The 25,785-nt window shown below is 49.2% G+C and overlaps 6 protein-coding genes and 2 non-coding genes across 8 annotated transcripts; 6 read left to right on the top strand and 2 right to left on the bottom strand.

Annotated features, from left to right (window-relative positions):
- Positions 1–61: 61 nt before the first annotated feature.
- Positions 62–143, top strand: tRNA. Its single transcript has one exon. It is a non-coding gene; the product is annotated as a tRNA-Ser (tRNA).
- A 364-nt stretch (positions 144–507) lies between these two features.
- Positions 508–6,313, bottom strand: FMAN_04913 (acyl CoA ligase-like protein; the record flags this gene model as incomplete). Its single annotated transcript, XM_041828324.1, has 4 exons — positions 508–1,342; positions 1,393–6,003; positions 6,062–6,084; positions 6,254–6,313. The coding sequence occupies 4 exons, from the start codon at positions 6,311–6,313 to the stop codon at positions 508–510; spliced, it is 5,529 nt and encodes a 1,842-aa protein (XP_041679198.1).
- Positions 6,314–8,140: 1,827 nt separating this feature from the next.
- Positions 8,141–10,576, top strand: FMAN_04912 (uncharacterized protein; the record flags this gene model as incomplete). Its single annotated transcript, XM_041828325.1, has 2 exons — positions 8,141–8,634; positions 8,689–10,576. The coding sequence occupies 2 exons, from the start codon at positions 8,141–8,143 to the stop codon at positions 10,574–10,576; spliced, it is 2,382 nt and encodes a 793-aa protein (XP_041679199.1).
- Positions 10,577–12,502: 1,926 nt separating this feature from the next.
- FMAN_04911 (related to 3`,5`-cyclic-nucleotide phosphodiesterase) lies at positions 12,503–14,307 on the top strand (the record flags this gene model as incomplete). Its single annotated transcript, XM_041828326.1, has 2 exons — positions 12,503–12,544; positions 12,835–14,307. 2 exons carry the CDS (start codon positions 12,503–12,505, stop codon positions 14,305–14,307), a joined length of 1,515 nt encoding a protein of 504 aa, XP_041679200.1.
- A 316-nt stretch (positions 14,308–14,623) lies between these two features.
- FMAN_04910 (related to conserved protein/domain typically associated with flavoprotein oxygenases, DIM6/NTAB family) lies at positions 14,624–15,487 on the bottom strand (the record flags this gene model as incomplete). The annotated part of the gene is made up of 1 exon (XM_041828327.1): positions 14,624–15,487. The coding sequence occupies one exon, from the start codon at positions 15,485–15,487 to the stop codon at positions 14,624–14,626; it is 864 nt and encodes a 287-aa protein (XP_041679201.1).
- Positions 15,488–16,733: 1,246 nt separating this feature from the next.
- FMAN_04909 (uncharacterized protein) lies at positions 16,734–19,247 on the top strand (the record flags this gene model as incomplete). The annotated part of the gene is made up of 1 exon (XM_041828328.1): positions 16,734–19,247. One exon carries the CDS (start codon positions 16,734–16,736, stop codon positions 19,245–19,247), a length of 2,514 nt encoding a protein of 837 aa, XP_041679202.1.
- Positions 19,248–19,748: 501 nt separating this feature from the next.
- Positions 19,749–19,838, top strand: tRNA. Its single transcript is given in 2 exon segments — positions 19,749–19,785; positions 19,803–19,838. It is a non-coding gene; the product is annotated as a tRNA-Arg (tRNA).
- A 672-nt stretch (positions 19,839–20,510) lies between these two features.
- Positions 20,511–21,706, top strand: FMAN_04908 (uncharacterized protein; the record flags this gene model as incomplete). Its single annotated transcript, XM_041828329.1, has 3 exons — positions 20,511–20,614; positions 20,689–20,822; positions 20,883–21,706. 3 exons carry the CDS (start codon positions 20,511–20,513, stop codon positions 21,704–21,706), a joined length of 1,062 nt encoding a protein of 353 aa, XP_041679203.1.
- Positions 21,707–25,785: the final 4,079 nt, after the last annotated feature.

Raw genomic sequence — 25,785 nt, forward strand, 5'->3', positions numbered from 1 at the left:
CAACACTACGGAAGCATCCACAAGCAGAATTAGACATGACGATCACTATCCAATCAGCTAAGGCGCAGTGGCAGAGTGGTCTAATGCGATAGACTAGAAATCTATTCTCTTCGGAGGCGTCTGTTCGAATCAGGCCTGCGTCGATTGGTTCACCTTTTGTTCCTGTACTGTACAGGAATTCATTTTTTCCTCCATTGCCTGCGTTTCCCAAATGGTTGCCACTCAACTTGGACAGCTAAATCCGATTGCATCTCTGTAGCTGATTGCTGGCCATAGGGCTAATCATCATGGCCTCATAAACGCAGCCGCTTATGCATGGAATGCTTCTCGCTACTTGCAAAGCTTCAAATCAAGTAGTAGACACTCTCTAGATATCCAGACTGTACGGTTTTCTTATGAAAGCAAATAGATGACGGCCATAGGCCAATGAGTCCAATTGTCTGCTATGTTCGTTTCTAGATAAATCCCAACTCCAACTCCGCTTCATCACGTTGCATGTCGTAATTATCATCGAGGGTTCATATCACCTGCCAGATTCATATGCATGATGGCTTCAGCTGTCCAGTCCTCCTCACTTTTCTCTCCCTTGTTCTGCTGCTGCCAAAAACTCACCTCTTCACGTCCATCCACGCCCGGTAGCCGGATCTGGGGCGGCGCTTGACCGTTCCCTGAGATGGGCTCAGGAGGTGGTGCGTGGCCAGGAACAGGACGTCTGTGAACAGGGCCCTGCCCTTGCTCGGCACCACTATACCGTGAAAAGTCAGGGATGTCGAATCCTTGGTCAGGCTGGTGAGAAAGATTCAGCTGTGTCGGTGGTCCAGAGCCTGCAGATTGAGGTGGGTGCTCAAACTGTGCGTGCTGGAACCCTGTCGGTGTCTCTTGATCTGGAAGCTCAGAGACCATTGTCTGTGTTGGCTCATACTCATGACGAGGAGTTGCCTGATCATATTCCTCCTGCTCCAGGATCTGAGGAGCTGGCTCGACATTTCTCAAGCTGGAAGATCCTGGTGCTGCACCGCCTCCGCTTCGTACGCTGACCATGGAAGCCCTAGCCTGGTCCATAACGTCACCTGCAGTAGATTCAGCATCCATATCGCGGATGGAGAACTGTGCTAGGGTTCTAAGCTTTCGGCTGACCCAACCACCGAGAATCTTGCCACGCTGCTTCTCTCCTAGTCGAGATCTTGGGAAGTCTCCCTTGTTTACAAATGCGACAATATCAACAATGATCTGATGCTCGTTCAAGATGGCATTGACTATGACAGGGACGATTGATGCCAAGTACGGCTTGCGGTTTACTTCAACAAGAACAACCACTAGGCCACCAGCTTGGAATACAGCACTGTGTTCTTGTCAGCAGGATTATTCATTGTTAGGAGCTTTATCACTTACCAGCCATTCTGCACAATATTTCTGTGGCATCGCTCCACGGAGTTCTCGATATCCATTGGGAAATGGCTCAAACCGTTGATCTCAAAAGTCTCACCAATATTTCCGAGAACAAACAGTACCTGCATATCCACAAGAGCGCCGTTGGGGCCAATGGGTCGGCTAACATTGTGAAGGAATCCCAAGTCACCTGTTCTGATGTACTGGATATTCGGATCTCCATCAACAGCCCGGCCGTCAAAGCGCTCAGCATCGAAAGCATCCTTGGAGCCGTAGAAGGACTTGACACAGGCTTCAGAGTCAACCCAGATCTCACCATACTCGCCATCCAGACAGTGGACTCTGCTCTCAGGGTTGATGATGGCAATTTGTGTCGACACAGGAACCATACCGCTGTCCTGTACCAGCAAGGCAAGAGGATCTGATTCAGGGTCCACGGGAATAACCAAGCCACGGCGAAGGGCTTGTGTATCAAGCCACAGTTCGATAGGCTCAATGCACATGTAAGATCGCGATGCAACCATGGGGTTCAGGACGTGCGAATACACTGTGTTGATAGCGGTTCTGTCCAGACCAGCTCCAGCGAAGTGAAGCCTAACCTTTTGGAAGACATCAACTCTTGGCCGGCTCTCCGCAGTGATCATCATGTTCTTGAGTTCGTGCAGCGTAAAACCCTTGGCTTGCATGGCAGCCATGGCATGGTCAAGCATCTGCGGTGTCGCATAAGTATCCTTAATCTTATATCTGGACAATGTGACAAAGAGAGACATGGGATTAGCCGCAAATTCCACTGGTGAGAGGAGGTAGGTGGGTGTTCCGATGTAAATGCCCATCAAGGCTGTATGGATGAAACCAAGACCAGTCGAGCTTCGTACACATCCGAGCACAGGTCTCGAACTGGTCATTTGGCAGGTTTCCTTCTGGACCTTGCACATGCCCATGATTGTGTCATGGCCAAGCTGAACAGAGATACGTCGTTGGTCGGGGGTCCAGTATGTCCAAACAATAACAGGATAGCCCGGTCGAATCCAGGCTGGGTCAATGGTGAATCTCAAATCCCTTAGTCCACTGCTCTGCTTCGGTGGCTTGGTTGTGTTGTAGACCGCAGGGCTGGTAATCTTCAGAACCTGTGCTGATTGCTTGATATGACTGGCCACAGGCTTGACCTTGATAAGATGGTCCACCTCGGAGTTGACCAACACAGCTTTGACGTTGTAATCCGCCACGATATGGAGGAAAGCAGGAACATCCTCATTCAGTCGGTTCTGGTCGAGGGGCGCAATGGGGATGATAATGGCGCCCAAGCAGATACACGCATGGATGGCAAAAACAAACTCCTCTGAATGCGTATACATAAGGATGATGTGGTCTCCAGGTCTCACTTTGACCTTGTTCTTCAGATACATAGCAACGGAGGCAACTTTGGTATCAAACTTCTTCCATGTAACACCCTTACCTTCTCGACCTCTGCCGTCAATTGTGCAGTAGGCCAATTCTTCTGGCTGGCGGGCTACACGCCATTGAACAAGGTCAGAGATGCAGGAGAAGTTGTTCAACGGAGTGGATGTCCGGTCGTCAATAACCACTTCTCTTCTATCAACACCCGAGTATTGTTTGTCTGCTGGCAACAGAAACTCAGCTCGTGAGTCTGACGCCAGTGGTGACCAGATACCACCCATAGGGTCCACGCCAATAGGAAGGTTAAGAACTGCATGTTCCACGCCAAACTTGACGTGCACGCAGGGAAGGTTACCGAGATCAAATTCTCGGCGACAGAGCATGTTTCCAATTTCGCGTCGTCCATTCTTGACAACACGTGGCAACGTATTCGGTGCTGTGATCATAACGCAGTACAGTCTAAGATGATGCTCTGCAATGAGGACCTCCATGCAACGCTCAGCCAACGACTCCAGGAGGGCAGTATCCGGCTGTCGTGGAGGCCCTCCAGAGGTCAATGGTGCCGTCGAGGCGGCTGCCGATTCCAATACCACAACTGGCAGGTGTTCATCGTTGACAAAGACGTCAAATGCTGAACAGTCATAGATCTTTGGAACATTCTTGACTATGCTCACAACGATATGCTGAACAAAGAAATAGCGGTACTCGGCCAGTTCGTGCCCATGCTCAACCCACTCAACCTTTTGTCGAATGCGGTCTTCGTAGAGGCCTAGAACAAAGATTTTACCCTCGATAACGGTACCCAACAGACCCGTTCGAAGGAACTCGGGCTCCACAGGCTGGGGCGTCGGGTCACCTGGGTCGAACTTGTAGGGGCGGGCGTGGAAAATGAGCTCAGTGTTCTTTGGCTGTGCCCAGAAACCACCAGATAAAGAGGGAGAGTCTACCCAGATCTCACCCACAGAGTGGGGTGAAGCCAGTAAACCTGTTTCAGGATCGACCACACAGAGTGTGGCATCTGGTATTGGATATCCAAAGGCACCAACTCGGACCAATCTTGGATCTTCCGTCACCCTCTTCCGGGCCTCGTTTCCAATGGCCACAACCACAACTTCATTCGTTTTTAGAGCCTCGCGGTCCAAAAGAACCTCTCCGAGCTCGTTCTTTGCTCTTTCTTCCGTTGTGGTGGTGCCTCCGCCACTCAGAAGGCTGCCAAAGCCATTGGAAATTGTAGGCTTCTCGGTTTCTTCCTTCTCTTCGCCATCTGAATCTGTTTCGTCTTCTAAATCGAGCTTTAAGGGGCAGCCCATGCGTTCTTCTCCTCCCAGCCAATCACGCACACTAATAACCATACCTCCATGCTCAGGCAGACAGAGCATAGGAGCAACAACCTCGCGAGCACGAGGGTTTCTTAAAGGTCGGAGCCATCGATCAGCTAGAACTTCGTGAAACTGGCTGTCTACTGTCAGAGTATCTATCAAACAGAGTTTGATCATCTGAAAGTTTGGTTCCATTCCCTTCTTGAAATTCCGGGTTATCAATGGCTCTTGCTGGTAATTATAGGCGGCTCGTTTGAGGCCAGGGTAATCTGCGATCATGATGGTCGATTTGTACTTTGTAAGGAGATGGGCGTAGAGTCCAGGAACATCAACGGCTTTGTTGTCGAACCAAACAGTGGTATGGCCACCATACACCGTCAGCAGCACGCTCAGAATCATACCAATGCCCTGACGAGGGTCAAGGTATGAGACCAGGATCTCGCTACTTGCGCCACCGCCAATCAGTCGGCCGTTCTTATCCCGCAGAGACGGATTGAAGGTATCCCCTGGACCATTGCCTGGAATTGTAGAGATAATGGCGCTAAGACAGGCCATTTGATGCATGATGGTTCGGTGGCTGAGAACAACGCCTCTCAAATCTCCGGTTGGTGCTCTCGAAAACTCAATATAAGCCAGATCGGGGACGACCAAGGGCGGGACGTCATCCTTCTTCTTAGGGTGATAACTGCCGAACTCGTTCGTCTTCCACCATTCGACACCCTTTGGCCATGTCAATTTCTGAGTTGTGATATCTCGCTGGAAGGCTTTGAGGTTGTTGTCGGTGGTAAGGGCCAGATGGGCTTGTGTTGTGGTAAGAATGTGATTCAGGCGTTGGTAGTCCTGCAAGTCGTTGATGGGTACAGCAACAACTCCGGCGATGAAGCATCCCAGCAAGGCAATTGCAAAGTCAATGACTTCAGAATCGCGGTAGATAAGCGCAACTCGATCGCCACGGTATAAAGAGCTCTTGTCTCTAATAACTTGTGCCACCTTCTCGGCTCTGGACGCCAGCTTGTCCCACGTAATTGATGCAATCTCTTTGCCCTTGCTATCCAACACCCAATATGCTGGTTTCTTGGCGATCGTTCGGCCTCTATGTCGAAGGACAGCTGCGATATTATCGAACTTTGACATTGGCGTTGAATCGTCATGGGGATCTTGAATAGCGAAGGGAACCTCGCGAGGATCTAGTGGTAGTTGGTATTCGAGGGCCTCGGGAGGCGGGAGATCGTTGGTTGTGAGCATTGGCGGCGCCATGGCGGCAGTAGGAGAGAAGGCATCACTGGAAGAGTATCGCTGCTGAGGTCCTCCGTACTCGATAGTTTGGCCCTGATCATAATGCTGCTGTCCCGCAAAGTCCGAGAAATATCCTTGCGAATCGAGTAGCGTGGTGGTTCGTCCATCAGGTTGCTGCTGCGGCGGTTGTTGATACTGTTGCTGCTGCTGATACTGCTGATCAGGGTATGCGCCTTGCTGCTCTGGTCTGAAAGCATAGTCCCCCGATCTCATGGTACCTGTTCGGGTTTCAGGCTCAACGACGTGCGAGGGGGGGAAGAAGAGGGAGTCTCGGTGGGCAGCCGTTGATCCCGCAGCCATGGGGCCTCCCGGTCGCAAAAGCGAGGCCGGTGCCTGCTCCGGCGGAGGTCTCGGTGATTCCGAGGACGGGGCATAGCCAGAATGTGGACGGTATATAGGTGAGTCTGGTGTATCGGGGATCGGGCCGCTGCTGGCACCGAGAGAGGCATATGCAGCGGCGCGGTGACCATCGCCTGAAGGATGGGCCGAGTCATCAGGAGAGTGTATGCGTAGACCAGACTGAGGTTCGGCGAGAGCAGCAACTTGAGGTGGAGGGGAACCGAGGAATTGAGAGAAGAGCTGAGTTCGTCGCTTCTGGTAGCTTTGGGCACGTTAGTTTGAACGGTAAAGGTTAATGCCTGAGTCGCAGAGTTACTTGCCCCTTCTGTGTAATATCGCCTTCCTGCAGAGAACTCAAAGTTAGCCATGATATATCGAGAGGATGGTTTTTGATCGCATGCGACGTCAAAAAATGACCTTGAAACCAGCTCCAATGGCGTGCCGAGGCGCCCAAGCCAATAATTGGGAAAAAGGTAGGAATTTGGTGAACAATCAAGTGGCAATTTACATACCTCAAGCTCGCGATCCAACTCTTCAAGGCGTTCTTGAAGCTCTGGATTGACTTCAGCCATGATGGCGGTGTCGGGCGATGTGGCCGCTGTGAGGATGAAGTTTGGTGGGTTTATTTGAGGTTAGCCACGGACCTGAGTCTCACAGGTCCAGTGCCAGTCCGTCCAGTTGAAGGGACCCGACGGGATAGCAGAGTCTCGTGACGTAGTCTCAACTCAAGCCTTGGAGGGCGGGCAAGAGATTACTCTTATTGGTTCTGTGACAGGGCCCGTTGGATCAAAGGGCGGGGTGCCCCTGGACTGTTTTGGCTGTATCACCATTCTAACCAGTTTTTTTTAGCTGAGAATACGGTCCCTTGCGGGTTTATCCTCCCGCTGCCCCTCCTCTCTTGCAGCTCCAAGCATATGTTGGCCGCTAAATTTAGTGGCTGGTCACTGTTTTAGCGTGGCATTGGTCGCAGGAAGCAAGTTGAATATCCTTGAACTGAAGCTCTTCTTCTCAACAGGGTCGCAATCGTGGTATTCGGCAGGGTCGGTGCTTTAGCCAGTGTCGTATAACTTGATCTAACATCCTTTTGGGAAATGCGCGCCGTTTGATATGTCATTCTCTTGGCCACACCTAGTAGCTGTTGCTTTTGTATGGAGTATTCTATTTTAAGAAACTTGAGTTGGCTCTTGATACTCTGTAGACCGCATCGCATCAAACATCACAAGGCAGAGCCCAAAAAGGGTGGAATTAGACCTTATCTCCCAGAGAGACCACCGCGATAGCAACAGTTATGCAAATGCTATATGTCCCTTCTCATTTTACGATACTCAGATCCTGCAGAGCTCAGATGTAGGGTAACCTACCTACTGGATACCTACCTAGGTATTCGAAGATCGGATATCGGTGGTCCGAATCTCCGGGTCCACATTACACCTCTTCCCTCACGATCTCAAAATTTCCTCTCATTTTACTACTCTCACCGTTCAACATGCCTTACACTTCAACAACAACAACAACAACAACCACTCGATCGCAGCGAGTCTCATGCCTCTTGGGGCATTCTGAGATACTTGTTAGACGCCATGAAGTCATGTGTTGTCTGGGTCAGCTTGACTGATATGAACCTCGACATTGCCAAATTGCAATGGATTAAATCACCAACATGCTCACCATAATAGTATTTTTATTGGCATTGAATTTGCTTAATGACCTAATCATATGGTATGTCTATTGTGTATTTCTTTCATCGAATTTCTATTTCTATATGATGAGACACACATAACACAGACCTGTTCTGAACACTTGTGTAGAAAAACATGTTTTTAATCTGATCAAACCCCTTCTCACTGTCTTTGGCGCTTGTTCTATTTCAGAGTCTCAGTACTAACAAGGCCTCAGGATCTAAAAGCGATAGAACATAGAAACCGAAATGGAGTCTGGCTTCGAAGCTTCGACTCTATTGGGTTGTTCTTTTTTTGTTCGGGGCTCCAAGTCGGGTCTCTTTCAGACAAAGACAGTTGAATGGTTGAACACACCCTCTCCTCCAGTGAGGAGACGTCCTTGTTCAACTAACAACCGCCCATCTTTTACAATTTACTCATGTTCGGTGCCTCGTTCTTTCGTATGGAACAAAGCCTTGAACGAAGACAATGTGCTATTTCAGCTCTTACTGTATCTAAACTATCTTGTAGTAATATAAAGGATACCGCAGACTCGATTTCTTAGTTCACTCTTCGTTCTCACCCAAGCAATTCTCTGCCCCTGAACGCTCTTCTGCACATCTTGAACAACTCCTCAGTTCTGGCAACAGCGCATATCGACACCACCTCGCTAGTTCCAACAAGCTCTGAATAGTCACCATAAAACCCAGCAGAACCCGGCAAGTCTCAGGACACTTCCAGATGGACAATCTGTACAGTTCTGCCCCAGAGTATATGGGCAACACCATATCAGATATCAGCCAACAAGTTTTGAATGGTATGGGTGATGATTGCAATTTTGACCAATATTTCGACGACCCGTTGTCATCCGAAGATTACATCAAACATTTCGACTTGGGAGCATCCCAGGACGTGGCTCCGAGTACAGTCACGGAAGACGCTCAGCTTCCGGTTGATCCTAAACTTGTGTCGACCGTTGACACTCCTGCCCTATTCGACCTAAACTCCCTGTCGGATATGCCCAACAACATGGGAACTCCAAAGCCTCATCAGCTACAGGATCCAGTTCCTGTGCCAAAGACATCTTTGGCGCAGCCGGCCCGACCAGTTCATCAGCCTTTGGCACTACCCATGCCTGCAGTAGGAAATGAGACCTCGAGTAGAGGTTCTCAAAGCGTGGAACTCCCAGCACATGAACAATTTCCACTCTTTAACACTCGTGGACAAACAAACTCGTACGTACCATGCCCTTGTATGACTTGTAAGAAGCACCAGCTAACCCGAACTAGGTACATTCCGCCCAACTATATCGACTACAATTCCTATCAACCTAGTTATCATTACCCGGACAATGGTATCCAAGGGATCTACGGCCCTCAGGCTATGGGACCGTATACTCTTCAACCTCCAGCCGCAATCAAAGCTCAGTCTATGCACAACATAATCCAAGTCAGCAAATGCGCGAATTGTCGTCAGGACCCTCACCCTGGCCCATGCTTTTCACAGGCAGCTCCCCAGACTCGTCGGCCACCTCAACAAAGAACTCAGCAAGCACCATCCCAAGAACCAGATAAACGGCCAATTTGGTTGCAGACACCTCCTAAGCGCAAGCGAAATGTTGCGTTTGAAGACGATGACGACTCCGACCTCGAAGTTCCCTTGAAGAAGCCTGGTCGAAAGGGGCGAACCCTCAAGACTAAACGTGGAAGGGATAAGGATTTTGAGATTGGAATCAAGATGTATGGGATGTTCCGCTTCCCAGAATTGGACTGGGTCTCTCGCAGAAGATTTAAATTCCTGTACTTGCCCACAGGACAGTTGGAGAAAAAGATCCTATTCTCGGCTGAGGACTTGAAGGATTATATCTACAACTGTCCTCGAAATCCAAGGCTCTGGATCCAACAAAATCCAGCGCAGTGCACAGAACGAACTATCGATGCCGACACTATCTGTCGATACTCGAACTGTCCTGATACCAACAACACGATTCGACCTGGTTGGTGCCGCGTGGCGTTCGACGAGTTTTATCAGCATACCTCTTGTGGTCAGAAGGATCCTTTCAAGATGGCTGGTGTTATGCACCTTTGGTGCTTCGAGCAGTGCATCGACCCCGTAGAGGTGATGGCGAATGGAAAGATGGTGCCAGATGATCGCGACGACGAGCATCTCATCAAGGAAAAGTCGAACAAAATGGCCATCACTCGGGATTCTGACACAATGATCGTTGAACATACTATCAGGCCTTGGTTCAAAAAGCGTGCAGGTCAATCACTACAAGCGCCTTATCCGAACTACGAGGAGTCTCTCTCCTATGCGCTTGTTAAGCACCATCTGGATCATCAAGTCAGTGCTCGTCATAGGAGCCGCGGTGGTCGCAATAAAGATAGACCAGAAAGCGAGTTGAAGACCATTGACGTTCACTTGGGCCGCCTCGACTTCTGGGCCGCTCGCGACACTGCTTCCAGGAAGAAGAGATCGTCGAAACACTCTCGTGCTGATCCTCCTGAGCCTGAGCAGTTGTTTATTCCGGCGACCTCCAATGAACTTCTTCCTACACAAATGTCTGCTGGACTGACACCCCATGGATCGACAAAGAACTTCAGCGATGTGCTTTCGAGTATTTCCGTTGCCAATGACTATGAGTTTGATTATAAAGGACTCATGTCCGAGACGAAGAAGGAGGAGGAGGAGCCAGTCAAGTTCGAAGACAGCTCAAAGTGGTCTCAGCCTACTGGAGGGACCCAAAGAGTATCAATCAACAATCTTCTATCCCCCAGTGTTCTCCTGGAGCAGGAGGACGTTGTGCAACCGAGTCCCAAAGCAGAGACTGGTCGCCAAGGTCAAACCGTCTCGCCACTGCGACGAAGCCCCCGCTTCTCGGCTGGGAACATTTGTGAGTCTATTCAGACCGAGACCAAGGCTACCACTTCCCCAACAAGGGCGCAAACCTCTGGCTTGCTGTTGCCTATGCCTACTAGGAAAGAATCCCTGGCTCTGCCCTCTACGCCAAAGAACCAGAGAACTGCATCGTGGGGCGACGACAGTCTTTTCGGCTCGCCACCCGCCCGACCAGCAAAGGACAAGCCCTCTCGAGAGGGGTCTGGTCGCGCTGGCGAGGAGGCTCAGGGCTCACCTTTGAGGAGAAGCAGCCGAGTGAGCCCTAAGAAGAAGCTTTGAGAAGCAGCAGGTGGCGATGATCAAGGACTATCGAAAGTTGCTAGAGTTATGGAGTGGATGTAACAGTACGATATCCCTGCTGGTCAGAGGACTACACAGAATATGGGGTTTTTATTGGGTATAGAGGATATAAGTCAAAATCTATGGAGCCATGGGATATATCGTGTTTTTTCAATACCCCATTTTACATGGTTCAGGATAGCAGCATAGCATAGCAATCAGCACATTAGACTTGGCTTAGTATTCAGTCCGGAGTTTGGAGTTTATGATCACCTTACTGTTTTAGTATTAGAGAATCAAATTGTACACATGAATGAATGAACGATGCGTGAGTGAAGCCAAGTGATCATGAAGATATTGAGAGAACTAGTCTTGGTTGAAAGATCAGTTATTGAGAGAGAGAACTTTGATCACCGCTACAAAAAAGCTCTATAGATAGAGCTACCCTTTGTATTAAAAGCTCATGTCTTTGTGAATGGTTCGAGTATCGGGTCAAGTCTCTTTGTTTCTTCAACAATAACGGCACCATGATCGTGGGATCTCTCTTTCAAGCCACAAGCTATAAGCGACAGAACGCACGGCTCAGCTCAAGGTCCAGCCGCGATCTTCAAAGAAATCCAAGCCAAGCCAAGGACAATCAAATCGTCTATCTGATCAGGCAAAAAGGGTCCAAGCTTCAACAAAGCCTCGAGCTCCCCCAAGCTCAGCTCGCCCGTTTTAGCAGTGACGTTGTCCCCATCTGGTGGGGGAAGAAGGGAACGACCCGTTGAGAGGCGCTGGAGGGGTCGGGGGGCACGGGAACGCCGATGCAGGCTTACAAGCTAAACAAGGTTGAGGGCTGCTAGGACAGATCTGCGGCCTTGTAGCTGAGCCGGCATCTGAGCTGTGAGTTGTTCGATATTCCTCTTTTTGGGGCGGAGGGAGAACGGGACTTGAGAGGGTGGCATGCCAAGAGGGGAGAGTTGCGTTTCGGCGAGTGCGAGAACAACAAGTCGTGTGCTATATTTGAAGCTCATGTCTCTTGTCTTTGGGACATATTCTTCACCCTCTTTGTTCAGTTTGTTCAATTCCACAAGTGGCAGAATCATAAATATCGCTCTGCATCGCCCATACCCTGCCAGGCGGGATCAGAGCAAGGATCAACGTGGTCAAGTTCAGTCTATCGACAGGCGATATTCGGCGAGAGCGAAGCTATATCAGCACATCCCACTCCAGTACTTACATATCTAGGTACCTAAGGTAGTCTACCGAACTGTATCAGCCTTGGTAGCACACAGTATTGAGAGAACACCTAACGTTCTACTGCACAACGATAAATCCAATCACGTGTGCCATATCTTTTTCCCTCTTATTATTTTTCGGGTTTCTCCAAAAGCTCGTCTGAGCTGTCGGTATTTGCATCACACATTCCATACATACATACCAGAGCAGGCAGAGAAGGGTTGCATCCCTTATCTATCGGAGAATATCAGAGAGCTATCAGTGGTTAATTCTCGAATCAACTACTGCAAGTTAAACAGCTTCAGGTTCGTGGATCAACTACCTCCTAGATCCATTCATCTCTCATTCCGGAATTTGTAGTGGCCTAACTTATTCTGCTAGCGACTATAACCTCCAAAGCCAGTGACGGAGACGGCGCGCGACAGGAACAGGTCCACCGTTTTTACTTTGCAGCTTGAACCTTTCAGGCGGTACCTTACAGGGCTTTTAGTGGGGCGACCACCTAAACCGTACCATCTCCAAGCATCTCCATCTCCATCTCATCCCGTCCCCCAGGGCCGTCCACCTCCACATCCACATCCACATCCACATCCCAGGGCAGGCATCAAATCGGCCGAGTTGGGTCAACCGTCGTCGCTCAATTCTTTCTCTCGCTTCTATTCTTTCCTCTTCTCTACTTTCTTTCTCCTCTCCCAAAGCCAAATCATGGGAGCCGAAGTCAAGCCTGCTTTGCAGGTGATTGTATTGGTACGTATCATCAACGGTTAACAGCCTATCCCCATCACTCGTTTGTTTACATGTGCACCGTTACATCTCCAAAAAGCCAGCCAACGCCCATTGAGGGTCATCCATGATATAAGAACGGTTTTGGTGCATGACGGCCAGAAACACAACACAACACGTTCGGTTCATGTCGTGATTCGTGGTGGCGTTTGTCTTGCCGCATCCTCATACTCTATTTCACAATTCGGGCTTCTCAGTCACTCACTCACTCATATGAACAATTTTGTTGAACTCTAACTAACCTTCTATCACAGGGCTCAGGAGGTGGTCCTCAAGAATCAAACACCACTGCTTTTCTGGTCCGTTCTGTTGCCCAAAAATGGCATCGTGGCTCTATCGTTGCCGTCGATGCTGGCGTCCACCTCTCTGCCATCACACGTATCATGGAAGAATCGATACCTTCTCCGCCACCTCCTCCTCCCTTCACACTCACCACTGGCCCCTTTGCAGGTCTTGAGCTACCTTACTCGTCGCCTTCTGCCAATGCATCTCACATCACTCGCTCTCTCGTCGACACATATCTCATCACCCATCCTCATCTTGATCACATCTCGGGCTTTGTAGTCAATACTGCTGGCTTCCCAGGCACAAGGCCGAAGAAACTAGCTGCTCTACCAAGCACAATCCAAGCTTTCAAGAATCACATTTTCAACAATGTGATATGGCCAAACCTGAGTGATGAGAACAACGGAGCTGGCCTGGTGACTTACATGCGATTGGTTGAAGGTGGTAGTCCGACACTCGGCGACGGTGAAAGTAGGGGTTACATCGAAGTTGCAGACGGACTCCTTATCAAGGTTTGGAGCGTAAGCCATGGGCATTGCCTCGAGAAGCATAGCCACCGGGGCTCAACATCAAGTGCATCTACTCGCTTCAGCAGCCATGATGCTTCTATGCCACAGGGCCCCATCGCGCGCTCAGCATCTTACTACCCGGGATCTATCTCCCTACATCGAGGGTCACTCATGATCCCCCAAAACAGCTTCAGCCCTGTAACGACTACATCGGAGCAGGAGCAAATTTGCGTCTACAATTCAAGCGCCTACTTCATCCAGGACCCTACCACCCACCGCGAAGTCCTGATTTTCGGAGACGTTGAGCCTGATAGTATATCGCTAAGCCCGCGGAATCTGCATATTTGGCAACAAGCTGCCCCAAAGATCGCCTCTGGTAACCTCAAGGCTATCTTCATCGAGTGCAGCTACGACGAGTCGCAGGCCGAGGATCGTCTGTACGGGCACCTGAAACCCCGTTATGTCATTGAGGAGCTACGGGCACTGGCTCATGAGGTCGAAGTCGAACGCAAGTCGCATTATTCCGAGCCTAAGAAGCGCAAGCGCATGGGCAGCACGACTGACGAGACTCCACGACGAAATCCCTCTATTGCGAATCTTACCTCTGAAGACCCCGTGTCTCCCAGGACCATCAAGGCTTCGACACCAGATTACGTTCACCCTGGTATCGAAACACCTCCTACACCACACCTCGCTTCGCCGACGGCTGAGTTGACCCTCAACCCATCTGATTCCTTCACATCTGTGCCCAAGATAAAACGGCCCCTCGAAGGTCTCAAAGTTGTCATCATCCACGTCAAGGATCGGCTGGATGATGGACCTAATGTTGGAAACACTATTCTGAAACAGCTGCACAATTTTGAGAGCGAAACTGAGTCACCTCTGGGGTGCGAATTCATCATCTCTCATTCTGGTCAGAGCATCTATCTCTGAGCACTTCATCTAACGGCGTTTGAACTTTTTTGCTTTTCCTGGCATTTGGCCATACATGATTTCTTTTGTTCTATAGCACCTGGCTATATAAGCTCTGTGGGCTTGTGCTACCGTTTGGGTTTATGTATGTTATGCATTTTGCTTATGAGGCGACGGTTTGGTTTATGAGTATAACTTAGGGAATGAAAGGCGGGCATGTATCACTCTTGGGGAATTGTATTGCATGATTGCCATTTTGTTATGAGGCCTTATTTGCGGGCTTGTTTGTTCTATATATTTGGTGTTTGGTCATGAATGAATATATACCACGTCTGACCTAGTTCTTTTGCTTTTGTATGTTTTCAACTCCCTCTTGGCCACCGACGTCCTTGTCAAAATCTGTTCTGGGGATCTCAAAGGCCTCAGTAACCCTGGCATATGTGATTCCTCCCAATCGGCTGACTGGCTTCAACACACCAGGATCAACCATATTCTTATCCTCGTTCAGCGCATCCTCTCGAACCCAGAAGCGAGTTCCCTCGAAAACGGCCATGCAGCCAGACTTGTTTCCAGGTCGTGCCTTGCTGTCGAACTCCTTGAGCATGTCGAGCTTGCACTCAATGCTGACAATAGCCTCGCCCACTCGAGCACACTTGACGGTCTCACAGTCGTACTTAGGTGTCAGGCCTGAGATATCCCACTCCGAAACATCAGGGGGGGCGTTGACACTAGCTGAGTTTGCGGCTTCGATGAAGTGCTCTGAGATGATGTTGATAACACACTCGCCGGAGTCGGAGACGTTGCGGAGTGTATCCTTCGCATTGGCGAGCCCAGATGCGAAACCGACAACAAACATGGGCGGGTCGTGGCTCATCATGTTGAAGTAGCTGAATGGGGCGAGGTTCTTTTTTGTACCGTCGGGAGCTTGACTGCTCACGAAAGCGATAGGACGCGGTACAATAGCAGAGATGAGAAGCTTGTAGTTGAACCCCGCAGGGCGACCCTCCTCATGGGGATCTATGGTGACATGTTTCTTATCGCCATCATCCTTGCCCAACTTGTTTGCACCCTCACCAAAAGTCCAATCCGCATCAACAGTCTTGGTGTAGCGAAACTGAGACTTGGCATCCAGCTCCGGTCTCGAAGCCTCGACCGTCTTAAAATCCGGGTGAGGATTGCGCTTGATGATTGCGTCTCCCATGATGAATCGAGAGGTTGAAAATAGTCGCGATGAGTGAGTTGAGAGCGGTTTGAAGATGCGACGCATGGGGGACTTGACTTGGGTTAAAATAAAAGTATGGGGATATTCGGAGGGGCTCGGGGTTAGATGTTGATTCCGGGGTATCTTTTCTATGGCAGTTAATTGGTAATGTTGCTTGCTAAGATCGTTTGTAATGCGTGATAAAGCAAGTGGATTGTCTTTTTTCTCCACTGGTATTGGCTTTGAGTGAGGTCATTGATTGAGTACATTTCAAGTCAGGCACTGAGACTTGATTCTTGACTATGATTCGAAGGGAGACTACTAGTTTCGGAAATACGGAATAAGAGATACATGATCTTATAAGTAGTGGTTACTGTGGTCAGAGAAGATAGGTTACTTATTTGATCCGATGTAAGAGAGCCATTATTGCTCGCGGATCTCCTCTTACAATGGGTGAAGCCAATAAATACTGCAACGTCGTCGAAATGGTCATAACTTGGCCAATTACTAACCTTGGGCTATCGTCAAGATCCTTGTGATCAATCATTATTGGACATCAATGCCAATGGTCTTCCCGTTTGGTGTGTATCCAATGAATGGTACCTACTCTGAGCTGACATCAGAACTCAATATCGATGACTAGATCTCAGCTACATGTTTACGAACAAGGTAAGGACAAAGGCGCACTAAATACAATGATAACATATAGACAGAATGCTATCATATCAACCATATATATTCAGGGAATTATAGTCTATGCCATTAGTAGTGATATTCGCAAGATTAGGTTGTTTCAAGTATAGGGTAGCCATCTTACATAATGCAACCACTATAACCACTCCATGTGACAGCGCGAGCTAGTGGAACGCGGAAAGAGGAGTCATTCGCCGCGTCTGACTCTAAGAAAAAAAAAGTTGATCGTTTCAAGCAGAAATATTATATTGACTATTATTTATGACTTAGGCAGATGATGCATTTTTGTATCACGCCGAATTCCCTCTCAACTCTTTAAAACTCTCTCATGCAAACATGGGGCACTCGACGCCTCACACATTTATTCAATTCTGGTAGTCGTTCATTATCACCAACTTTTTCATCAACCTCACCTGGACTTTATTTCTGCAGACGAGCCTGGAACGGTTCACAGCCAAAAGTAAAGTCTCGAGCTTTCAGGAAATCCCGCCTGTTCTCAGAACCTACTGCAAAACTAAACCCAAAAGCAAGCGAGGATTCTGTTGGAGCTGCAATGACGACTTCAGTTGAGATCGCTTCGGCGCCCACCGTGGACACTCCCGGAACTTGTCTCTTTGTCCACAGCGACAAACGGTCTTATCTGTTTGGTCGACCCGAAGAAGGGACTCAGCGCGCTTTTCAGAGCAGAAGACTGGGAATGGGAGCAACAGAACAGGTCTTTCTGAGTGGCAGTGTCTCGTGGGAGTTGGTTGGAGGTCTCTTCGGCTATGTTCTTACAGTTGGTGGCGCACTAGAGGCGAGCAGAGAACAGACAGCATTGATCAATGAGGAAAGGAAGAGCAAGGGCCAAAAGTTGACGAAGCAAGCTGCTTTCGAAACCATTCACATCCATGGTGGCGAGAATCTAAACCACACTCTCGCCGCATGCCGTCCCGTCATCTTACGACAGCCGATTTCCGTGCGTACGCATGAGCATAGAGAAAACCCTCGGCTTGATAAAATCGAGAGCATAGAACCCGACTGGAAAGACGACGTGCTTCGTGTGTGGAAGATTCCGATTCAACGAGATCGCTCCAGCAGCCCAAAGAAGCGTCGCAGGTCGAGCGCCATCGTTGGAGGCCAAGACGAACCACAGTTCAAAGAATGGTCACCACTTTCGGACCCTGAATATGCGACTACTCTTGTCGAGAAAGTCATGTTCAATGGAAAACTCAAAGGAAACGGCATGCTCATCCCTGTCAAGCTGAGCGAGGTCAAGCCCAAGGATACTACTGTCTTTACACGTCAAAATGGCGAGGCAGCGCTTTACAAGGGTCCTAGACCTGGCGATGGGTCAAATTTGACGAAACCGGATCAAATTGTTTGGGTATTCCCCGAGAAGGAGGCTCAAATTGATCGCAGCGGGGATATTCTCAACGTGACACATCGGCCACTGCCCCCAACAATCTACAGCCAAAGCTCTATGTGCTATATCGTCAAGTGCCTCGATCGCCGCGGAAAATTCAACCCTCAGAAGGCCAAGGAGCTTGGAGTACATGTCACTGACTTCAAGCATTTGACTGCGGGCAATACTATAGTAACAAAAGATGGCGTTACTGTAACTCCTGAACAGGTCCTTGGCGAGACTCAGCCCGGTCAAGGATTCATCCTCGCTGACATCGAATCTCGCGACCTCATTGACTCATTCATGGAGCGACCTGAATGGTCTAACTCCGAATTGATGTCTCATGTGGCTATTATGTATTGGATTCTCGGCCCTGGAATGGCAGATGATGCTAGAATCCAGAAGTTTGTGGACGAGCATCCCACGATGAAGCACTTCTTCTGTGCTCAGGACACATGCCCCAATATGATATCTCTGGCTGGGCCTGGGCAGCTACAGACTAAGCTACGGAGGGTCGACCCTGAGAGATTTTCTCTACTCAAATATGATAACGATGTCAAGGGAGCATTGCCAAATGGATCACAAGTTGAGTCTGGCCGGATAGGAAACAAAATATCGCTCATGCCCCGACTCAAATTCGGCGAGGGCGAGATCGCCCCGTTCCCTAATCTCGTGGAGGCAGCTCAGTCTGTCAGTAATGAGATTCTCGAACTAGCAAGAAAGGCTCGTGAAGAGACTTCTGATCCTGAGTTTCTACGAAAATTGGAAGAGGATGAACAAGATATTCCCAGCCGCGATGCTGAAATCATCCCCCTTGGAACTGGCTCTTCGATCCCCGGCAAATATCGTAACGTTTCGTCAACACTGATTCGGGTACCTGGTATTGGAAACTATCTTCTCGATGTTGGTGAGGGCACTTTGGGTCAAATCCGACGGCTCTTTGGAGAGGAGGAAACTGGAAATATTCTCCGAGATCTCAGGTGCATTGTCATCAGCCATCTTCACGCTGATCATCACCTTGGTACTCCCAATCTGATCAAAGCCTGGTACGAATACACCATCGAAGACACCAATGCCAAGCTAGCTGTATCTTGTATATCAAGATACAAGGCGCTCTTGGAAGAGGTCTCTCAAGTCGAGGATATTGGTTTCCACAGACTCCATTTCCCCCATTGCAGCAGCACCAAGCCTGATAAGTTCAACAGCGGTCCTTTCATGATAGAGAACGGAGACTTCGGGCTTCGCGCTATCAAGCGCATTCCAGTTCCTCACTGCTGGCTCTCCTATGGGACAGAACTCGAGCTTACATCCGGTCTTCGCATCGCATACTCAGGTGACTGCCGTCCTTCAAACGAGTTCGCTCGGGAGTGCGAAGGTGCCCACCTCCTTGTTCACGAGTGCACGTTCGACGATGACATGCTGGCTCACGCTAAGAAGAAGGGCCACTCTACGATGGGCGAGGCACTAGAGATTGCACGCAAGATGAAGGCTCGAAGAACGCTGCTCACGCATTTCTCGCAACGCTATGTCAAGGCCGATTCGTTGAAGAGAGACGAGAGGGGTCAGGCTGGTGAGACGCTCATGGCTCTCGATCTCATGAGTGTTAAGCTGGGCGATTTCAAGAAGGCGGCTGCTTTCCAGCCTGCAATTGCTATGCTCATGGCGGATGCGAGTGACAAATAAGGTCCGTGGTATGAATAGACTTGTATGATAGTAAAGGCATAGAGTTGTAACGCTATATACGAACTGTTGATGATGAGTCTTTATTGTTCGAAGTGACCCAGGATATTATGAAACTGCAGAGCTGGGGACACAATACATGCGGGTTTTTCACAAGAACATGTCTTAAATTATCCACAGCCGTCAACACAAGCTCTAAGGGTACAATCATAACCTCATGAATTAGAAGCTCACCAAATGTAGAGAGAACCAATTATACGTTCTATCCATGTCGAGATATGTTCTCTAGGGTGGCTGCATGTGCGACTGAACACAGGAGATCAAGCGTCACGATAACTCTACCCCCTAAACAAGCTTTCAGCCAACAAGCAACTTGAAACACTCATACCAACATACCTATCCAAGACATCTTACCATTCATACCTCAACGATTGATCGTGCCAGTCAGTGTGTCAGTTCTGGAAGAGAATAGCGGTCTCGTCCTCATCGGAAATAAAAGGTTCCGGCCGCGTGGCCTAATGGCTAAGGCGCTAGATTTCGGTTTCCAGCTCCCGAATTCTCTAGAGATTCCAGGTTCGAATCCTGGCGTGGTCGATTACTTGCTGGAATACATCTTTTGCCGGCTGGGCAACTCGTCGGCATTGTGCTTTTTGCAGATCCGGTACTCAGAATTGGGGACTCGGGATACCAACCCACCAATCGCGGCTTGTTGATTTACTGCTTAGGATTTTGGTATCTCTTGGGCGACTGATATCATTGCTCCGATATCAAAGCGACCGGCCCGATATAGAAGGACCCCAAATACTTCTTTTGATCTACAAGTCGTGTCTATCATATAATTCCTTTTACCAGAAATGATGTATTAATTCTAGAGATACTCATCTCGACTCGGGACTCGTCCCGATTCTGCTTATGCGTAACCCCACGATTTATAGCCCAGGCCGGGGCTGTATGTACGTAAATTAAGCCATGTGCCAGCTCCGAAAGCGGGACTCACCTGCGGCTACGTTAGCTTATCGTCGCGTTTATTCACAGCAATCCCCCTCCGCCGGGTTTTTTTGTCCCACGAAGTGGTCATTCGGGCATTTCTAGTCCACAAGAACCCCTCTAGCGGTCAATTAAATAATTCCCTTTGCCTCGCCTTGCTTTACTTCAGGTCAGGTAGAGCCTTGTTTGTTATCCCCTCCCGCCGCCCTCTTCTCGCGAGCGAATACCTTCGTTATCTCGAATCCGACAAAGAATCCGTCCCGTATCTACACCCAGAACATGTCGGCCTCGCTTCCTGGCGCGCGGGAGCTTCCCGCTTCCCAGTATGACCTTGAAACATATATGGGACGGGTGCGCCATACAATGGGCATTACAGACCCTACGTAAGTCCAATTGCTGAAACTCTGAACCTCCGACTTCAAGGACCATGAGCTGACCGTGCTGGCGCATTCTCTAGGACCCTGTTCGCGGGCAAGACCGGACTCGAGGCGGCCAAGAAGCTGGTGACGGATTACAAGACGGGAAAGATCGAGCACATGTCGCCATCTTTGTGGCATGCGAAGAAGGTTGTTGACTCTACGCTGCACCCTGGTATATATGGCCCTGGCAGAGTGCAATCGTGACACCAGCTGACGAGATACTGTGCAACAGACACCGGCGAGCCCGTCTTCTTCCCCTTTCGAATGTCTTGCTATGTCCTGACCAATCTCGTCGTGACCGCCGGTATGCTTCAACCTGGCATGGGTACAGTCGGCATTGTTGGATGGCAAGTCTTTAACCAGTCGCTGAATGTCGCATTCAACACTGCCAATGGCAACAAGTCCTCCCCCATGTCGACCGAAGTCATGATCAAGTCATATCTCTCTGCTGTGGGAGCTTCTTGCTCTGTCGCTCTTGGTCTTAACGCCATTGTGCCTCGACTCAAGGTCACACCCTCCACCCGCCAAATCCTCGGTCGACTGATTCCCTTTGCTGCCGTTGCTACAGCTGCTGGCCTAAACACCTACCTCATGCGCCGGGACGAAATCGTCAAAGGTATCGATGTTCGACCTGTGCTTTCGGATGATGACAAGCAGAAGCTCATCGCCGAAGGCAAGTCGGAACGAGACGTCCCTTCGCTGGGCAAGTCTCAATCTGCTGCCAAGCTCGCTGTGTATCAAACCGCAGCTAGCCGAGTCTTCACAGCGTCTCCTATCATGGTTCTGCCCCCTATGATCTTGTACCATATCGAGAGCAGGCAAGCTTGGTACAAGAACCTCCTGCAAAAGGAGTGGGTGCGCTCACGGCCAGCACTCGTCAAGGGTATTCCCCTGGGCATCAACTTGAGCTTGATCGCCCTCACCTCCTTCGCTGTACTTCCTTTCGCTCTGGCTGTCTTCCCACAGCAACAAGAAGTGAGCGCTGAATCACTCGAACCTGAGTTCCATGGCAAGGGAGGTAGGAATGGCAAGGTTGTTTTCAACCGTGGCCTGTAAACAGCCTATGTTGCATCAGAAACCTGTTTAGCATGATGGTCGTTGGAACGATTGCACATCTTGCTCAATCTACTGTGACACCATGCTGTCTGAACAATAGCCGAGAGATTTCCTTCAGATCTTGTTGAGAAAGCAACTTGTCAGTGGCTATCAAACTAGAATTGCCTCAAACACGCTCAGAAGAAGAAAGGGGTTAAAAAGTATGCCTCTTGGTTGGTTTGAAAATATGAGACAATGAGAATCTTAAGGACGGCGTTTATAGTATAGATAGAGATTCTTTGCTACTTTGAGAGCGTGCCAGGTCTGAAATGTTATGCAGGAACGCGAGCAAAGGAGCTTTTCAGAGCCAAAAGTTGCTCGATTTAGCCAATAGAGCTAGACTTGACTGCATCATTAGACATTAGATGAACGGACTCATACAACACCATTTATAGAGAGTGCAATATAGTGTAACTTATACAATTCTTGACCTAGATCATACGACCTATGTTGACTGACTCTTTGATGAAAGTAGACAGCTGTTGAAGTCTAGGGTTGGCCATAAGGGTCGGCGGCCCAAGGTGGCACTTTACCTACCACAGTCGAATAAGACAACCTGATTCCATTAAAACACAACCAATGAAGCATCGGTGTAAAGTTCATCAAGCCAATATCATCAAAGCGGGAAAAGAGCCTTGCAAGTCTGTCTAGTGATTGCACATTTCGGTCAGACAGTCAAACTATCGCCACCAGGATCGACAAGGCTAGCCCAGGCTAGATGCTGAGCCGACGCGTCGCGCCTGTTGAAGGAATGTAACCAAGCAAATGGCAGGACTGCATATCTTGTGATAACCAAAAGAGAGAGGGGTAAATTCTCTTTGCGTTGATGTTGAGAAGAACAAAGACTCGTGCGTGAGATAGGTCTCCGCAGGAATATTCGTGAACTGTCTACCTACTTCGTAGGTAAGGACTATTCAAGGTGACAAGGCCATGGAAGTTGGTGACGATTCTTGGTGGGGCGTATTGGTTGGCAGTACAGAGTGGCAGTGGCCTTGGATGGGGCAGAAGTGACCACTGCTGAGACTGTTAACACAAGGCGAAGCAGGAAACGCCGAGTCGAAAGCTCGTCCCGTTCGTTGTCTTCTGGGTTTGATGAAACGGGGGGTGCCTAATACTAATTTGACGAGGAGGATTTGGTCAAGTACCGTAGTGTCTCAGTTCGGCAAGGAACACCTATGAATAGCAACGGAATCATGGCCGTGATGAGAGGATGCGAAGTTTGATGTCCTCATAATAGACGTATCGCCGTCAGTAAGGAAATGAGACCCAGCCAACAGGAAAGCGTAAATTGGGAACCCCAATCACGTTCGTGGCGCACAGTGGGGTGCCCTTGGGCTGAGAGAAGCAAGGAACGCCTACGCCAGAGTTGTCACAGTTGATTCAAGACATACATAGCAGATTCACACTGTTGGCTCATAGATAATGCAGTAACGAGAGAGAAGATACCTGAGATGGCGTTCGTTCTCACAGTACAGAGAATCGTTGGCAGCCCACCAAGATCAACAAAGCCCTCGGAAAGAATGCATTTGGGGTTGGCCTCCATATGCTGGAATCTGTAATTGGAGGTTCCAAGTCAAACATTCTGGAGCCGGGGAATAGTGACTGGCGGATAGGAGGGATCCATCGCCGAGGCGGGAGACGGGCTAGACGGGCATGTGCCGCAAGAGTGGACAAGTGTGTGCACCTGTGTGAAATGGTACGAATAAGTTCTCGAACACATTGTTCAGTAACCAAGTCCAGCCAAGGTTGTGAGTATGCTCGTACTTCCTCAGAACAAGACTCGGGAAGCGACATGATCAATTCTAACGCTGCTGTTTATTGTATCAGCTCCTTCAGGCTCCTCTCAATATGCGGCTGGCTGCGACGAATGATGTCGGAGGCCGTGAGCTGACTGAACCTCTCATGCTGCAGCCCAAGACATTGGGTCAGCAAAAGTCCGGACGGTGTCCACTGTGTACTGATCACTGGTGGTCATGCTGGAGTGTGGTGCAGAGAGGCTCTGGAACTGTAACGGCTGCATGCCCGGAACGATTCGAGACAGAATTGGTGGCATCCATCCCCTCTCTGCAAGTGTGGGGTGCCTTGTCCGGGGTCTTCAAGGGCTGAGACGACGGACAATTGGACTTTCAGAGCCATAGCAGGCATACAGCCAAGCTGAAGGTAAAATAGGGGGCTATAGTAACACAGAGAGCACTGCTTGTCATGTAATGACTATACCACTCCCACAACCTTGGCCTCAGACATTCTTTCCGACGTCAACAAGTGTCAGCAAAGAGCGAGCACTTCGATATGCACCAGAAAAGGCACGGGGTTCCTGGAGGGTCTTGGGTTGGCTAAAAGGCCCACCGCCAGCGTCACCCTGCCCTGGGACGAAATGCGTACCAGATCTGATGCTCTCAGGTGCGCAGAGAGCGAAAGTACCCAGGTAGAGTGCTAGACTCTTCCAGACGATTAAAGTTGAACTCTCTTTCAAGCGGCAAAGAGGTACCAACGGGTAAACCGAACCTATTTGCAATTGTTCCTGGCTTGCCTGTAAAAGGCTTTTTTTTCTGCCATCAAACGGCCAAATTCCCAATACTGCACGAAGGAGTTGTATGAACAGACACAGGTGTGATTGTTCATGGCCACCTTTAGGTTAAGTGATAGGTACTGTATGTATGGATACTGTTTAGTGTGCATGCTCCGTAGGGTGTGGGTGTGGGTTCTGTGTGTTTTCTGTGCAGTAGGATCGCGTTTATGGCTGCCCTGTGAATGGATCTCTCATGACGTATATCCGATATGTTATTAACTGCTCATTCCCATCAAATCGTCGAGATAAGCAGAAGAAATTGTCAATTTTGAAGTCCGTGGATGGTGAACATAACCGAATTTTGTTTCTCAGTAAACTCTGTACAAGCTCAAACGAATGATGATGAAAAGTCCCAGTGTTGGTCCAGGCACAACCAATTTTCCTTCTTTCGGAAAACAGACTGAGTGTCAGGAGGGAGCGTTGTGTACTTTCATCATGAAACCTTAGAGGTACCGAGGTGTTTAGCCACAGGCCAAAACCATGCGCGCGATACGATAGAAGTACATTGTGGGCCACATCTTTGTAGTACCTAAGGCATCCGTCACAGAACGGGCGGCTCTCTTTCCGGCCTCTCAGGTCATCCTCACAGGCTCACACCTGAGGTGCCATCATGACACGAAAAGCCAATGATAAGGCACGTTCGAGCAATGATGAGGATCTGCCTGAAAGACCGAAGCGATCAATGAGTTTTGTTAAATTGTTTGTAATGTTTATTAAAGTGCCGAGATCTGAACGCCTCACATCGTCATCTGGACTGATTTTAGTGGCGTCCAGCGTTTCTGTTCACACGAGGGTCCCTGCTCTTCCTCACATATGTTTGAAAGATTTATTCCAGATTGCCTAATAAGCAAGACAGCCGAGGATAATCTAGCGACATTGCAACGAATCTCATCTCAGGTGATATAGAGAGTACTCTGTGTTTGTATTTCTTTTCAACGACGGGATACCCCTTCAAGGTCAAGATTGGATATTACTCGTTATTCTTCCAGCTGAAGTTATTATTCCGCAGCCCCAAACTCGGGAGCAAGCAAGCCTTCGGCCCTTGGTAGAGAATGGCGTTTGTAATAAAGTATTGAAATATCATCCTAAGTTTTTCACACTTTACCTAAGTCTTTTTTTCTCTTATCATCAAGACCCTAAACTATGGCCTGTCAGTCACTACGAGAATTTGAGCCAAAGTGATGAATCAAATATCCAAGCTTTATTGTCATTCATTGACAGGCACAACCCAACTAAGCGTTTAGCACTTTGCCTCACTTGGCCGGGCATCTTCCCCAAAACAACCCTTTCCATTCAAGCCCTGTAAGTGATGGACCCTGGTTTTCCGACTGAGGTGCCCTGGGCCTGGAGAGCCGAATCGCGACGCCGCCACAGTACGATAAAAGTATGTACCTCTGTATTTCCTGCCCAGTTCCACTGGAATTCCGCCTCTTCTTCTTCTTCTTCTTCTTCTTCTTGACCCTAAAGTCGT

This window comes from Fusarium mangiferae (genome assembly GCF_900044065.1).
Source record: "Fusarium mangiferae strain MRC7560 genome assembly, contig: FMAN_scaffold003, whole genome shotgun sequence".
NCBI lineage: Eukaryota > Fungi > Ascomycota > Sordariomycetes > Hypocreales > Nectriaceae > Fusarium > Fusarium mangiferae.